We start from the raw sequence: 18,265 nt of genomic DNA on the forward strand, positions 1-18,265 counted from the left end.
TCTGTAAACAAAGAGATTGAAGAAGATAAAAGAAGATGGAAGGACGTCCCAAACTCATGGATTGGAAGAATACTGTGAAAATGACCATCCTACCAAAAGCAATATATAGATTAAATACAATCCCAATAAAAACCCCATGACATTCTTCACAGAATTAGAAAACAAAATCCTAAAATTCATACAGAAACACAAAAGACTCCAGATAGCCAAAGCAACCCTGAGCACAAAGAGCAACACTGGGGGGATTACTATACTGCAGAGTTAAGTCATAAAAACGGCCAAGGATCTCAGAAAGTAATCGACTGTGACTAGTAATAATCAGATATATAGAGATTAGAAATGCATATGCATCTTAGTGTCATTTGTATTAAAAATGAATTTTTCTGTATGAAACTGTATATTTTAATAAAGAAATGGAGATCTTTTTCGAAGTTTAAAACTTCATTTAATTTTATGTCTTATAGGGTTTATTCGGAGTACAATATTGTATAACTGTATTAATTCAACTGTAAACCTAAAAATTTACAGCCAATTTTGAAAAAGATGCTTCTTAGTTCTGGAAATTGTTATTGACTATGTCAATGCTGTTGTAATGAAATGCCTCTTCTAATTATATGGCTATTAAATAAATAATTTTAAAAAAACTAAAAATGAACTTACCATATGACCCAGTTATAGGACTCCTTGGCATATATCCAAAGGACTCATCCTATTATACAAGAGACACTTGTAGAACCATGTCTGTTGCTGCTCTTTCCACAATAGCTAAGAGATGGAAGCAACCTAAGTGCCCCTCAACTGACGAGTGGTTAACGAAAATGTAGTATATTTACACAATGGAGTTCTACTCAGCAGTAAAGAAAGATGAAATAAGGAATTTGTAAGTAAATGGATCGATCTAGAAACTGCTATACTATTTGAAGTAACACAGACTCAGAAAAAGAGAAGACGTATGCTCTCCCTCACTTGTGGATCCCAGCACTGAATCCTTTTAAGTGAGTGCTTATTCTGATGTAACTACAGGAACCAGGAAAATAGAGGGGAATCAGGGAGGTAAAGGAAAGAAGGAACCCAAGGGAGAAGAACAGCAGGAGACAGGTGATCCTCAGGGAGAAATGTGTAAACAGTGGGCAGGTAAATGGGCAGGGGAGAAGGAGGGCTGTACAAAGACCTATGGGAATGAAGGGGAAGAAGGAGCTCAATAGAGGTGGGGCCACAGCAGACAGAAACTATCAAAGGAGAAATGGGGAAAAGGGGGACACTTTAAAAGGGGAGGGCGGGGAGGGCGGGAAAAACAGGGAGAGAGAGAGGAGAGATAGGCAATGCCTAGCTAGCATAAAAACCCAGAGGGAATGGTGTTAGTCCAAACACCTACTGAAAAGTTACACATACAATATCCCTACATGAGTCTGTGAGTAAGACTGGAGACTCCATAACAAGAAACAGTGCCTGACAGGAGAAACCTTCCTTTGAGTTGTTGGTCAGGGTGGTCCAAGAGACTTCCAAATTTACACAGGCTATTGTCATAGTCCTTAATTGCCTCCCAGAACTTGACAATAAGACCCTATTCCTGAAGACAGGACATACTCTGGACACAGGATTTGGAGCAATGGAGCTGGAACCGACTGGGAAGCCACCTCCCCTGAAGGCAGCTCTCATAGCTTTGGAAGACACTATGCCAGCTGCTAAAGGAGAACATCAATCAATGCTCCAACCCCAGCTTCAGGGCCTAAAGACCACATCAATGACCAGCATAACAAATGACATTGGTACAGTAGTGGCACTTTTATCTCAGGAATAATCAACAGCTCCCTAACTGGACTTAAAGCTCACTCAGTGGGAAGAAACTCATGTGTGGTACTCTAAACCTAGCCAAATACATATGGCCGGAGAGGTCATAGATCTTAGAGAAAACCCCAAGGCTCTCATATCCCTAGACAAATGCAATTTCTTACTATGTGCAAAATATGGATCCTTAAATTTATAGACAAGTATCCCAGCCACCACCTAGCAAAGAACCTTCTTTTTCAAGAGACAGAGATAGTTACAGAGTTCCACAACAAGTCACACACAGAGATTGTCTGTGAATTGCCCAAGCCTAAGTGGCACCTCTAGGATGCAACCTCTGCACATAAGGCTCACGGAACATAGAACAAGGGATGAAAAGAACACTAATGCATCTTTCAATTCTCATCAATGAAGCTCCCTCATGCAACAGAGGGCCAGGAAAGCAAAAAGTCACAAATGGCCAAAATGCAGAGAATAAGAGTCTGCATAGTGTGGTCCTTGGACAGGACTCTTATATCAAAATCCGCACACCTAAGGCTCAGGGATCATTTTGGAAGGGGAGGCAGAGCCAGGGAGGAGGTGCAGGATCATACAGAGCTACTCCTACAGGCTCCTGGGACTCTTCTCATATGAACCTACAGCAAGCACAAGACCCACGCAAACTCATGCAGACAAAAACCCAGCACAGAACCATGGAAATGAGCAGCTGATTACTGCTAAGTGAGGGAGAGCGATCTTAAAGGGAAGGACTCTACATAAGCTGACTAGAGCCCAGTGGATGAACTTGCACTGAGGGACATCTGGGGACACGAACTTTAACCTTAACACAAATGAAAGAATGTATGAACTCCAGTGTTGGGGAACGGGGCCTATACGAGGGTGCCAAAGGGGAAGTGGGGGGTCTAAAGATGATTTTCTGCATGAAATACACAAAAATTCAGTAAGCATTTTTAATGGGGGGGGAACCTACTAGAAAACTACAACAACTAGGCAATTAATGAAGGATAAATTATTTTAACCATATTTCTAAATGGTAAAAATTAAAATTCTATTAATAACATAAAACATAATGAATCTAGAAATAAACTTAACATTTTAAATGCTAGTAAGACAATAAACTAAAAAAAGTTACTGACTTAAAGTTAGAGAAGGTCAAAATAAATGCATCCTTCACTGAGAAATAGAAAACTTGATATGGCAATGCAACTTCTGCTAAAAATGATCACTATAATCATTGTCGTCTTAACTGAAACTCCAGCAGGGGCTAGGACAACAGTGCGGAGACAGAGAAGCAGGACAGAAGAAGAAGGAAACAGCTGCAGTATCTACATGACCATTACCAAGATTTCTTATGAAGTACTAGGATAATGGTGAAACAGTACCAGAGCAAAGAAACAAAGTTCTGCCCCAACCCCCAGGGCCAGGCATTTGACTTACTACAGTGGTGACCAGGCAGAGACATCAGGAAAGTAGATTTTCAACAGGTACCACCGACTCAGATAGGTAGCTCATGGGAAACACCCAGATACCAAAACTGCAGCCTTTCCCCCAAACACACGTCAGACCTTAAAAAAAAAGCTCTGTTAACTTAAGAATCGTCTTCAAGGGGGCTGGATAGATGGCTCAGCAGTGAAGAGACAGGCTGCTCTTGCGGAGGACCTGGGTTTGATTCCCAGCACCAACATGGTGGCTAAGAACCAGCATAACTCCAGTTCCACAGGTTCCAACACCCTCTTCTGACCTCTGTGGGCACTGCATGACATGCTACACTTACACACATGCAGGCAATACACTGATATACACAAAATAAAATAAAAAGAATGAATTATTTTTTAAAAAAGAATAGTCTTCCAAAAAGCACTCTTGGGGTGAAAATGGTCACGGGTGTGACGGCTAATCTTGGTTGTCAACACAGTGGGGAAAAGGGAGTCTCACATGAGAACTGTCTCCAGCAGACTGGCCTGTAGCCATGCCTATGGGGCATTTTCTTGATTGCTAGCTGATGTGGGCAGTGCCAACCTGGGCAGGTGTGCCTGGGCTATGAGGCAGACAGCTGAGCAGAAGCCAGGGAGCAAGCCAATAAGCAGCATCCCTCAATGGTCTCTGCTTAGCTCCCGCCTCCAGCTCCCTCCCTCGAGTTCCTGCCCTGACTTCTCTCAGTGATAGAACCCTTCCTCCTGAAGCTGCTTTTGGTCATGGTGTTTATCACTCTAGAAGCACTCTAGAAGGGGGGATAGAAGAATGGCATAAGGCAATAGTTATGACTGATGCAAATACAGCTCCTATGAATGGGGAGAGGGCAACAAACCAAGGGAGAAGCCAATAGGCTAATGGCAAAAGCTCTGGACAGGCCCGCCCCAGAAAAGAGGAAAGAGCCAATAACAACCTCATAGTACTAGCAGTTAACAAGGAACTAGAAGCCACAGTTGGCTTGCATGACAGTCCCTTCAGAGTATAATGGGCCAACATTTAAGGGGGAAGGTCGCAGGGAGCTGGCCGGCATGTGGGTCTTCTCACGTGTTTGTACACTGCTGCTGGGATTATGAGTTTATTCAACTATTTAAGAAAGCGGTCTGCTAGTACTGGGCAGAGTGGATCAGCTACATTCCCCGGGATAGCACAGTTATGCTCATCACTGACCACACAGCAGAAATGCTTACCCATGAAAGGGACAGAAGACAGAGGAGTGGCGAGTGTGAGACACTGAAAATGTCCATTTTCCCCTAATAGCTGAATGGAGAAATTATGATGGGATACTACACTACAAAGGAAATGGATCACTTCAGCAGCCACTTTGCAGAACATACTGGAATCACTAATGTCATGGCAAGGAACTGAACAAAACCTAAATTCAAACACGGATGTGTTCTTCCATTGACATGGCGCTTACAAGCAGGTCAAACTAAAGTACAGTGTTGTTAGAGTGAAGGAAGGTAATCTCCTAGGAAGAGACAGAACAGTGGTCCATCTGTTCATGAGACCTAACACACTGATGAAGTTCTAGTTCTTAATGGGATGGCCCATGCAAGTGCAGCGGGCTCCTTCTGGGACAGAATGCTGACAGAATGCTGTAGCTTCTGTGCCTAGGCTGCAGCTCAGACACATCCTGATGAACCAGCTAGAACCAATGACTTGAAGGAAGGCAGGAAACATCAACAGCTGGGGCTGAGAGGTAGGGACAGAGTCACACAGGGGCTGAGGAGCTTCGGGTGCTCACAGAACCGCCAAGTGCAGCGGGCTCCTTCTGGGACAGAATGCTGACAGAACGCTGTACCTTCTGTGCCTAGGCTGCAGCTCAGACACATCCTGATGAACCAGCTAGAACCAATGACTTGAAGGAAGGCAGGAAACATCAACAGCTGGGGCTGAGAGGTAGGGACAGAGTCACACAGGGGCTGAGGAGCTTCGGGTGCTCACAGAACCGCTCCATGCCATGATGGCTACGCACGGTACACTGCCATACCCACTTGCCAACATTCACAGAACCATGTGCCACAACATCAATTTTGTACTTAAACTACATTTCAATAACATGTAACTTAAATATAAAAGATAATAAATTCCATTGTTTTTATGTTTGTGCAAAGTTTATTATCTGTGGCATGAAAGGTTTTGTTGGTCGATTAGAAAGAAAATCAAACAGCCTATTTGCAAATATTTTCTTACCCTTGTTTCCATGAAAGCTTGTTAAATTAGAATTGAGAAAATTTGGGAAAACAAAGATTGATATTCCCTTTGCTTTTACTAGGGCAAAGAGACTTACATATATACGCAAGTACATATGTACACACATATATACGTTTTTCACATGATATGTGGCACATACATGAAATCCTGGCACTTGGGAAGCTAAGACAGGAAGGGAGTGAGTTTGAGAGGACAGCCTGGGCTACGTGACAAGATCCTGTCACCCCTCTCCAAACAAAACAAAACATACACATTCAGACATACACACACGCACGGACACACACACACGCACGGACACACACACACGCACGGACACACACACACAGAATCCCACACAACACAGAGGTTTTTTTATTTTCTTGGTTTGTTTGTTTTTGAGACAGGGTCTCCCTGTAGCCCCAACTGGCTTAGAACTGGCTATATCGACCAGGTTGAACGCAATCTCACAGAGATCTGCCTACCTCTGCCTTCTAAAGGCATGTACCATCATGTCTGGCAACACTTTTCTTGTCTTACTGAGAAGCTGAAAGTATATGCTATCTTGCCTACTAGAGAAATCACAGTAAGTTTTAGGCTGCTCCATTTTGCATTTCTTTATGAGCGTATGTGGAGCAAGGGCACATCCCCCAAGCCGGTAAGGCTTGATTTACACTTTTTCATACTTGGTCTATGATTCTAGAAACTAAATATTGATTTTTGAGAGATTAATTTTGGGAGTGTTCTGGGAACATTTTACGTTTACTGTACCTTGCATTCATTCACATTTATTTTGAGGATTATTATTCTAATATACTTATGAATATGAAAAGATGACAAACAGGTTCACTGAAGATACAGTGTATATTTCTTTGGATAGATGGATGGATGGATGAATAGATAGATGACAGACGATGGAAAAACAGTGGATAGATTAATGGATGGACAGAAAAGTGGATGGACAGGTGGATGGATAGATGAATTCAACAGATAATCGATGGATAAGCAGGCACAGACTGTACATAGACACGGAGGCAAAACACGAAGCTTCTCAAAGACATCTAACGTACACACAAGCAAACATAGGATGTGTATTTAAAAACTAAATTTAAACCCCACTCTTCAAAGGAAAGGGGATCGTCTTTATCTTTAATTGCCTATGGTCATTTAGCTCTTTCACAACCAGGCCCAACATGGAATGATCCTAACATTTTGTAGCCCCAGGGTGACACCATGACTAGTGATGTTAGGCAGGGACAGCTGCATTTCCACAGCAACTCCTTCTGTAAATAGGTCTTACCACTTGTGCTGGAACTTGCTCCATCTTTGCAGCAGGAGTTCCTGGTCTTGGGTAGAATTGGTTGATGAAAAGGCTTGGAAACTTGTACTCTTCAACAAGTCTCACTGTGTCTTGAAAATCCTGATCGGTTTCTCCAGGAAAGCCACAGATAATATCTGTAGCAATCGTTATTCCAGGAACTCTAGAAAATAGCAAGATAAAAACGCAAAAAACTTGACTACAAGCCATATTATATTTCCCTGACACCTTAAATGACATTTTTTAAAATTACACTTTTTTTTTAAGAATAGAGCACTTGCAAATGTTTTTTTCAATTGAATTTTTGTGTATTTCATACAGAACAGCTCAAACAACCTTAAACATCTTTGTACCTCGTCCCCACTGGCACCCTCCCATAGCCAGCCAACACCCCACTGGAGCCCATATACTCAGTCATCCCTGTTAAGGCCCACTAGGTAGTCAGTGTCCCCAGCTGTTCCGCAGTGCAAGTCCATCCACTAAGTCTTGAAAAACCCTGAGAATTAAGACTTAATACTGAGAAGCCATGTCCGGCCATCCTCATAGGCACCCACTTCTAATGCTTTTAAATGCTTGTCTTTTCCTCTGTATTTTAACATAGATGGTTATGTTCCTCTTTCTGGATTTATTGATTTTTACGTACTATTTATGGGCTTGTCTGTTATGTACTATGGTAAATGAGTTATACCTAAAAGTACTCCAACCTCCTCCTCCTCCCCCAACATCAATTCAGTTTCCAGCTATACAAATAGTACTTCCTGTCAAAGAGTTTCAGAGCCAACTGATAGACCATCAAGTTATTTCTCAACAACATTAAACCTTTCCTAAGGGAAGTAACTGACTCTTCAAAAAATTTGCTTAGTAGTGTTTGATGTTAAGCTGGTATCTTCTCGAAGTGCCATTGGACCTCCCAAAAATCAACATTAGAGCAGGGGCTACAGCCCAGTGGTAGAGTGCTAGCCAAACGTGCAATACCGTGGGTTCAACGGTGGGCACTGCCAAAAAGCAAAGCAAAAAGGAAAACCAAACTGAACTTATTTTCTAGACACTCAGTGTTTTGCAGTTCATTTTTCTTCTTTCTGGAATTGCAGCTGTGATTTTCTTTGGCTGTGCACCACTTTCACAACAAACTGACTGATGCCCCTTGCTCTCCTCCTCAGTCTTGTTCTCCTGGGCCTGGGCTCTCGAAACTGTTCATCACTGTCCTCACTCTGCTGGACTGTGCTTTCAATATGTGGTAAAAGTGTGGTACCTTGTTATGGTCTCAGCATGTCTGAACATGTCGTAAGCCTTGCAACTGATAGGGGTATAGCGGTGCACAACACTAAGTAAAAAAGTCTGTTCCTCAGAATTTTGCTTTTTAAAAAAGCTCACACATAGATAAAGATGGCATCTCAGATTCACCCTCATGCGTGCTTCCCCAGCACTGGACATTAAACCTGGGGCCCGTGTCAGCCAGGCAAGCCACATTCGGCCACACACACTCCTCACCATGGGCACCGTCACGCTCTCTTTAGGGTGTCAGTTTTATTCTCCATGTTTCAACATTCTACCTGCATTATGTCTTTGATCAGGTTTTCAAGTCCTTATACAAGGCACAGTGTGGAGACTGGAGGTCTTTCAATCTAGCAAGTGTCTTGTATTATTTCTTTAACAATTTCTGTAGGAAACTGTCTTGTACTATCTCTTCAGCACTTTCTCTTCTTCCAAGGTGAAGACTGACAGTTTGATCCTTGGCCTTTTCTGTCTTATTTTCCACGCATGTTCTTTAGTTTTACTTTCAGAAAATTTACTTAAGCACATTTCCCAACTTTCTGTTTTTAAAGATTAACAATGGGGTTTCACAGTTTGAGTTTCTAGGAGCTTACTCTCTTTCAATTTTCCTTTTCATAGCATCTTGTTTCTGTTTTAGAGATGCAAAGTCTTTTCTTATTTATCTGAGGATCTCAAAGCTTGTCCTAATTTTTCTGCTTTTTTTTTTTTTAACCTATTTCTATCAGATTCTTGTACTTGGTTGAGGGTCTGTCAATGAATAGCAATTCTCACTGCCCTTTCTGTTTAAGAAGAAAGCTCAGCTTTAATCGTAGGTGAGTGGCGAGCATCCCACCTTTGCTTTCGGTCGGCCCAAATGCGGGTGAACGTGTAGGAGCCCTTCTCTCTACAGTCATACAGTGTCTATGAGGCAGGCTGCAAAATCCTCCTATATTTTAACAGAAACAGAATGACACCAGCAATAGTCCAAAATTATGAACCCATAAGCAGAAACACTTTTTTGTGTGTCTTTTTGCGATAGGGTCTCCCTATACCCCAGCTGTCCTGGAACATACTATGTAGACCAGGCTGGCCTTGAACTCACAGAAATTCGCCTGTCTCTGCCTCCTGAGTGCTGGGATTAAAGACATGCACCAGCATGCCCAGCTCAAAGAAACATTTTTTAAAAGTTTTATTAGGAAATTAGATGATTACCACAAAATAGAAAGTAGTTACCAAGAATAATAGTATTATCTCATTCAGCATATCCAACAAATCAGTGTCCAGTCATGCTGAATTCCCAGTGCACTACTGGTCTGTGTTATCAAAAAGGAAGCCCATTTCTCACAGTCACTGCCTGACAGGACAGTACTCATTGGACTCTTGTGGAATACAGAAATGATTCCTGCTAGTTCAATCTGCAGAAAGTTGGACTCAACCAGCCACCATGAAAACAGACAAAACCTAGGTTCCTTTTCTTTGCAAATTGCCTTTTCTTCTTCTCAACTCTAAACATTATAGCACACCCACACTTGTGTTTACCTATGTATGTATTATAGGATAGGAACCACATATGACGGAAAAGATGTGGTTTTTATTTTTACTTTTTAAGAATGAGTGACCTCATTTAATATTACACATTCAAGGTCCTTCCATTTTCCTGTAAAGTTTTTATTTCATTTTTCTTTAGAGCTGAATATAAACAGATTTTCATTATCCATTCATCTGTTGGCAGAAAAATACTTACTATTGTCCTGTGCTTGTTTTCCTAGCATATAGACACAACCCTCCACAGGTGAACACACAACAACTGGGTGGCCCAAGAGAGAATAAGGGAAGAAAAGAAGGGCCAGACTGCTGAGCTTCCTGTGCAAACAGCTTCATAAAAATGCCAGCTTCATTCCAAACTTTCTTTGCATACTACTTTATGTCTGTGTGAAAGAAACACATGTATTGTGGAAAATATTCTCTTCTTGATTTCTACTTTGCATCATACAGTCACTAATTTGGAGATTACTATACATTTCACTACTACCGTTAGTAAGTTAAATTCCAAAGACAAGGGCTTTCATCCGTGAACATAAATAAAAGAGGAAACTTTTATTCCAGAAAAAGGAAATGGTACAAGATACAAACATAGACTATGTATATGGAGGGGAAGAAGTGCATAAATCATGTTCAACTAGCTAGTCTGCCACTCGCCATTTAACTACTCAGGATTGCAAGAAATCCACAGCTAAAAATAAAAGCAAGCGGTAACAAATGACAGAAGTCCATCTCCCCCAGGAAACTAAAGGAAATAAAATCTTAGAAATCACCTGTGGACTACTACAAGAAGTGAGGACAACTGGTCATTGTCCCATTAATGAATCTGGCAGTAGAGGATGGGGTATTGCCAAAGGAAAGTCCCTCTCTGCCCCCCCGCCCCCCCAATCCATCAGCTGAGCTCAGCATTAGGCAACACCTGGTAACTTTGGCTTTCTTGGAGCAAGGGGGCAGGGACGGTGAGAAACCTTAAAAGGAGTCATAATAAGTGCTAAAGCTGGAGATGTTCAAATGTAACTCGATAGTCAAGTCAACGAATGGACTGACAACACAAAGGGGACAGACCAAGCTGAACTTATGCCCTTTCAATGTTTAGAAGAAGCTCCTTCATGGGTTTCGGTGCGGAGGACTGCATGCTCATGGCACACATTGTAAAAGTAGTCTTCACCTCAGTGTCAGAGGAGGCTCGTCTATATAGTAATTTAAAATATGCAAATATTTCTACTTACATTTCTGAAAATAATTTGATCCTTCAGGTGAGTCAACTAAAACCTCATTTACATTGTTAATTTGCCTAGAAAATAATTCTCATCAGTATGGGAAAATCAAAGAGGTTGAAGAGAAGCAAATTCTAATTTCCTATCTTATGATTTAACAGGCTGAGAGGAAATTAAAAAGGTGTAAAATAGACTATTAACATAAATATTTAAATGCTAATTCTGGGTAAATATTATCTTTGATACACTATGAATTTTCAAAATTCTAAATTAAAAAAAATATCATTTTTACTAATTTATGGACATCATGGGTAAAATCACTAACTAGTATGTTATTAAACTTTAAAAACTTTTAATATTTATGTTTTCCTAGTAGTTTTAGAAAATAATTCTGAAATGATGAAAATAAAGCTTTAATAACGGGGAAATTTTGATTCACTGTATTTCCCGGCTTTCACTATATTTTACCACACTGCCTTTCAAGTGCTGGGATCATGGGTATGCAGCACATACCTGGCTCTGAATTTCTGAAAACATTCTTAAAATGTTGGACTTTAATTCATCTCCAGATTTTCAATTATAATTAGGTGTTTTATAGGAAAGAACATGAAAAAGCATGATTGCCTTTCATTCTTTTGTTGTTGTTTGTGAGGAGGATTTAAGAGAGGGTTCCACTTGCTAAGATGGCCTGAAACTCATTATGTGGCCTAGGCTAGCCTGAAACTTACAATGTAGCCAAGGCTGGCTTCCACCTCCAAGTGCCCCTCCTACCTTAGCTTCTACAGTGCTGGATTAACAAGCCTGCACCATCAGCCTAATCTCCTTCATTCTTATTTAAATCAACACAGCATCAGCTTCAAATTCTACATCCGTGTGGTGTGAGAGAGTTAGAACTGATTTACACTACATCAAAAAAGGGAGAGAGACAGTCAAGAAAGGATTGGAGACAGAATGAGAGGCGTGAAGACATTACTACAAGAAGTGGTTTCCAGTTCTGATGAGAATTATTTCAGGAGAATTATTCAGAATTATCAGGAAACATAAACTAGAAATAGGAAGAGAAGAAAGAGATGTTGAACTAAATAAAAACAAAATATCTGTATATATGCTGAACACATAGAGTAATACTTGGAAATTTTAAGATTTATGCTGTATTAGAATGATATAAAATCAGTATTTTAAGCTTTCACCTTACAGGGCTAATGAGGAACAAACTCAAATCAAAGTGAAACAGGGAGGATTAAAAAAAAAGAGAGAGAAGAGATTAATAAAATTGAAGATAAGGAAAAGCATCAATAAAATGAAAAGCACATCTATGACAGAATTTTAAATTGTTTAAGTGCTGACTAGGTTGAGAAGAAACAGGGAGACAGGAACGATCAGCTTCAGACATTGCCCTGGACACCACTGAGCACCAGAAGTGCACAACGGCTACCAGCACATTTACGCCAGTGAAGATATAAATGATAAAAATGGACTTAGGAAGAGGCTGGAGAGAAGGCTCAGTGATTACGGCATGTTCTGCTCTTACAGAGCACCCAAGTTCAGGTCCCACACCCATGTGGGTGGCTCACAACTGTTAGGAGCTCCTGCTCCAGGGCATCAGGGCCCTCTTTTGACCTCTCTGGGCACTTGCACTAATGTGCATATCCAACAACACAAAACCGCACACAATTGAAAATGACTTTTAAAAATTAGAAAAGGAAAATGTTTTAAATTAAGGAGCAACAGAAAATCCAAACACACTTTTGCCTATTACAAAATTCAACATCTTGCCATCAAGAGGAAATGACACAAAACAATACAACCCAGGCCCGATGTGTCAGGGTGGATTTCAGTAAACAATTAAGAGAGAATAAAATTAATGTTACAGAAACTGTTAGGCAGAGGGATCTGAGTCTAGCACACACTGGCATGGAAATCAGAGAAACGGCATAAAAATAAAGTCTATACCAGTATCTGTCATAAACACAGAGATAACATTTTCTTAACAAAGTATTAGTAAACTGAAACCAGCAACATACGAAAAGATTCATGTGATCGGGCCCACGTTTTAATGTAAAGTGGTTCTGAAACACGGATATCAAATAGGCTAAATCACACTAAGGGATGAAAAAACCCTCATGATGGTCTTAGCAGATTCAGAAAACTCAGTAGACAAATGAAACACCCATGGAAAATATGGCCAATGAATTTTTCAAAGACTGAATATTTTTCCACTAAGGCTGGAAACAAGGCACAGATTTCTGTTCTTACTTCTTCAATTCAACGTATTCCTGGAGGTTCAGTCAGTAAGATCTTATATATAGAAAATCTGCAGAAACCTAATGACTCTTGGACACTATGGAAGTCTATCAAAGTTTGCAAAGTCTGAGATCAATAGGGGAAAATCAGCTGCATTTTTATGTACTAATAAGAAACAATCTACAGAAGAAAATCAAGGAAAATAAATAATTTCAGAAAGAAAAGTACAAAAGCTATGTAGTAAAAATGAGGTAAGTTTTCATAAAATTTGTCAAGAAAAATTAAGTAGAAAAATAAAACATTTTCATTTTGTTCTATTTCTGTGTTCTTGTTCATTCCCGGCCCCACAGGGTGCCAGTCACCGCCCCCCCCACTGTCCCCTCTCTTCCCCAGCTGCCCCTTCCTGCTTTCCTTTTACAGCTATTCCATCACCCATTTCCTACCTCCTCAGGCTCTCCTCTCCCCACCACCATCCTCTTTCTAGTTCATCCTCTCTCTCTCTCTCTCTCTCTCTCTCTCTCTCTCTCTCTCTCCCCCCTCACACACACACACACACACACACACACATACACACACACTTTAGGTTCCTCATATAAGAAAAAGAGAGACTCTTTGAACTAACACAGATTTCATGGCGCTGCCACAAAATACCAGCATGTTTTTCTATAAAAATGAGCAAGGTGACTCCTTAAATTGTATAGAAATACAAAGGACCTAGGCAGGCATGGGGAAAGCAATTTTGAAAGACAAAAATGTTAGTGAAAGAGAAGAATCTGATTTAAGGCCTTCCCCTAAAGCTGCAGTAAGCTACACAGGGCAGCACCAATCTCTACATAAATAAAACAACAACACAGTTCAAAATCTACACCCAGACAGCTATGGTTAGTTTCCACAACCAAGACAGCTCAGTGAGGGCAGGTGATGAGAGGCTTTCAATAAATGGCACACAATTGGATACCATAGGAAAAGAAACACTCTCCCCCAATCTTATTAGATCCTTATCTCCAAATAAAGAGAAAATCAATACATGTCATATGTCGCAGACCTAAAGGTAAGAGCTAGAATTATTAAACTTTTGGTAAGAGATATGAAAAAAAAAATCTTTGTGGCCTTAGGTTAGGCAAAGATTTCTTTCCCACAAAACACAACACCAGTGGCAAAAACACAATAAAAATTAGAATTAGAGGGACTGGAGAGATGGCTCAGCGGTTAAGAGCACTGACTGCCCTTGCACAGGACCTCGGTTCAATTCCCAGTACCCACATGGTGGCTACGAACCATCCTTAACTCCAGTTCCAGGGGAATCCAAAGCCCTCTTCTGACCTCCGAGGCATTGCACGACGTGGGTGTACTCACATACATGCAGGCAATACACTCATACACATAAAATTAAAAAAAAAAAAAAAGAATTAGAATACTGTATTAGTCAGGGTTCTCCAAAGAAACAGAACCGGTAGAACGAATGTATATGTACAGAGATTTATCCGCTTAGCTCACAGGATAGAGTCCAAGTAGTCCAACAACGGCTGCACCACACTGAAGAGGCTGAGAATCTGTAGTCGCTCCATCCACGAGGCTGGATGTCTCAGTAGTCCCAATCTGGTGCTGAAGGTCTGACGAATTCCAAAAGATCAGCTAGTCTTCAGTCTACAGCAGCAAGATGAACTCACAGCGAGAGAGAAGGCAAACAGCAAGAAGCCTGGAGTTCTCCTCTGCCATGGCCTTTTATAATGGGCTGCCATCAGAAGGTAACACCCACATTTAGGGTGTGTCTTCCGGCTTCAGATGATCCAATCAAGAAGATCTCTTTCATTTCAGTTAATCCCAGATCCAATCAAGTTGACACCCAGGATTAGCCATAACAAATACTATTATTAAGCTAATAATCAGAACTATTTAAAAGACACTATTAAGAAAAGGAGAAGACCTCAAGGCTGAGGCAGGAAGATCACCAGTTTGAGGGCAGCCTGGGCTACACACGCCTCCAAAAACGTATGTGGGGGAGAGCAGCAGTTAAGAATGCTTGCTGCTCTTGCAGAAGACATGAATGAGTTCAGTTTCTGCCACCAATGCAGACAGCTCATGACCATCTGTAACTCCAGTTTCAGGGGATCCAATGCCCATTTCTGACATCTGTGGGTACCCATACATAAGTGACATACAGATATACACTTACACACAGGCACAGGCACATACACACTGACACTGATGCAGATATATTCAGACAGACAGACAGACAGACAGACACACACACACACACACACACACACCAAAAAACCCAAATCTTTAAAAATAAAAATAAACAGGCCCACACAGCGACTTCTCCCTCTACTCTTCCACCAAGACCACATGAGTGGTTCCTTGCAAACACTGAACTACAGATAGATACTCAGTCCAAGAGCTCCATCCACACCAAAGACCCTCTGAGCTAGTGCCACAGAAGGGACCTTGTGCCTGGCTCCCTGCACCATAGATATGCAGCTCCAGAGCCTGGTCTCAGAAGAGTGATGCATGTCCACTCTCAACCCCAACCACCCCACACAGTGCTTTGGGACCATGAGTGTGGCTCCCTGTGACCCTCAACTTCAGGTAGGCACCCCCAGAAACCTTCCCTTTCCTAGATGGCAACTCCCAGAGCCTGTCTCCCTGACACCACCCGTCCCACCATTCCACTCAGGGACCTTGAAGAATCCTGCAATTTGTGACCTGAAGATTGGCAGTGAGAATCTTCTAACTCAGCAGAAGGTTTACTCCTGGGCTCAGACATTCACATGTCCCAGCTGCATCCATGCATCCATACAAACTTACCCCAAGATCAAATATCAAGCACAGCTCAGCAGGTACACAATCTGACAAGTAAGAGCAACAAAGATACAAAGGCCAGCATAACAAGGGGGACCAAAACCAGAGAGAACCAGAAACCCAATGAAAAGGCAGGCTAAGGAGCTGACAGAGTTCTCAAAAGAAGAAATAAAGACAGCTAAGAAACAGCATAAAAAGTGTTCAGCATCTTTAGTAATTAGGGAAATGCAAATTAAAACCACTCTAAAATGGCCTGGTGTGGTGATACAAGCCTTTAATCCCAGCACTGGAGGCAGAGGCAGGCGGATCTCTGTGAGTTCTGGTCTACACAGGCCAGGTGGGGCTATAGGGAGACTGTCTCAAAAAAAAAAAAAAAAAAAAAAAAAAACCCAAAAAAAAAAAAAAAAAAAAAAAAAAGACCAGAAAGAAAGAAAAAAACCCACTTTAAGATTTCATCTTACCCAGTCAGACTGGCCAAGATCAAGAGAACAAATGATACCAAATGTTGGAGAGGATGTGGGGAAAGGGGGACACTCATCCACTGCTGGTGGGATTGCAAACTTATGCAACCTCTATGGAAAACAGTGTGGCAAACTCTTAAGGTAGGCACCCCCAGGTTCTAAAAATGAACCCACCATTTGACCCGGTTATACCACTGCTTGGCATATACCCAAAGGACTCATCCTATTGCAGAGACACTTGTATGGATGTGTGTTGCTGCTCTTTTCACAATAGCTAAGAGATAGAAGCAACCTAAGTGCCCCTCAACTGACAAGTGGATAATGAAAATGTGGTTCATTTATATGATGGAGTTTTACTCAGCAGTAAAGAAAGATGAAATCATGAAATTTACAGGTAAGTGGATATATCTAGAAACTGTTATACTAAGTGAAGTAACACAGACTCAAAAAAAAAAAAATGATGTATATTCTCCCTCTTAAGTGGATCCTAGCACCAAATCCTTTTAAACAAATATCCTAGTCACTACTCATCAAAGAAGCTCATTTTGCACTAGTTGGAGGCTATTACCAAGTACCATGACTGGTCACACAAGGACATTGTCTATAAATTGCCCAGGCCTAAGTGACAAATTGCAACTTCTACACCTAAGGTTCATGGAACATAGAACAGGGGTAAAGAAGAGGTCACTAATCAATCTCTCAGTTCCCATTAATAAAGCTCCCTTATGTGGCGGAGGGCCAGGAACACAAAAGGCCACAAATGGCCAAAGCATAGAAATCAAGAGTCTGCTGAATGCTAGTCCTTATACAGTGCTCCTATATTAAACCTTATCCACCCAAGGCTCAGGGACCATTGAGGAAGAGGGTGTGGAAAGATTGTTAAGAGCCAGGGAGGAGGTGCAGGACCATATGGAAACAGAGTCCTACAAGCTCCTGAGAACCTGCTCGTATGATTCTATGGCAATGGTGTCAGCACACAAAATTCCATGAAAACTCAGGCAGACAAAAACCCAGCATAGAATCTGGAAATGAACAGCAGACCCCAAACTTATTTGAAGAAATATTGGCAACTGATTGCTGCTAGGTGAACAAGAGTTGATCTTCCTAAAATAAGGGAGTCTAGATAGGTTATGAAAGGATGCTGGTGGGGATGGGGATATAAAGATAACTAATATTAAGATGTTCTGTATGAATTATACAAAAATTCAATAAAAAAATTTAAAAAACAAACAAAAAACCCCCACAATGTCACAAGTGGACTTTCCTGTTTTGGAGTTGTTGCCCAGAGGGTTCCCACGGACCATCAAACAATCATTATTCTTGGCTACCCCTGACAACTTGACAGTAAGACCCTATTGCTGAAGTTACCACATATTTGAGTCATAGAACATGGAGGAATCAAGCTGGCACTGAGCTCAAAGCTTTGTTTCTACTAGTGGCTTTCACAGTGCTGGAGGATACTACACATGCTACCAGAAGGGAAAAGTAATCATGAATCTTACCCAGCTGTGAGCCTTGGTGTAGGAGGAAGTGCGGCCTAAACAACCTGTACATGCGCGCTGCAGACGCGCCAAAAACGTCCAACTGAGTCTAACGTGTATTCTGCCAAAGGACATGGAGATGGCTGACTCAAGATGGCTCGATAGAAAGGGCCAATGAGGATCAGACACAATCCGAGAAAGCCTACTAGGGCCAATGGGACACCGGGAGGGGGGATATAAGGGAGCCCCTTATCCACAATAAAACGAGTCTGCAGCTGCTCGCACTGCCTGCTTCTCATCTGATTCCCGGTGTCTGTGTCGTGACTCCGTGCCGACTCTACCATGCCCGGAGGGCCCCAGGACACACGCAACACCTTGGGAGCTCTAACAGTAACTGTCCTGGCAAGATAGACCCAATGATGCAGTAGTGGCATAAATGTTATGAGAGTAACCAACTAATTTCAGATTGGATTCAAGGTCTGCTTCACAAGATGG

General features: G+C 41.5%; 1 protein-coding gene across 1 annotated transcript in view; it reads right to left on the reverse strand.

Annotated features, from left to right (window-relative positions):
- Nucleotides 1-18,265, reverse strand: part of Cdkal1 (CDK5 regulatory subunit associated protein 1 like 1) — a 651,069-nt gene that overhangs the window by 179,822 nt on the left and 452,982 nt on the right. Inside the window, exon 10 of the mRNA XM_008826690.2 lies at nucleotides 6,752-6,932. Within this exon, the coding sequence (XP_008824912.2) occupies nucleotides 6,752-6,932 (181 nt within the window). The remainder of the gene's footprint in view (nucleotides 1-6,751; nucleotides 6,933-18,265) is intronic.

Source organism: Nannospalax galili, unplaced genomic scaffold, assembly GCF_000622305.1.
Source record: "Nannospalax galili isolate Female #2095 unplaced genomic scaffold, S.galili_v1.0 scaffold412, whole genome shotgun sequence".
Classification (NCBI taxonomy): domain Eukaryota; kingdom Metazoa; phylum Chordata; class Mammalia; order Rodentia; family Spalacidae; genus Nannospalax; species Nannospalax galili.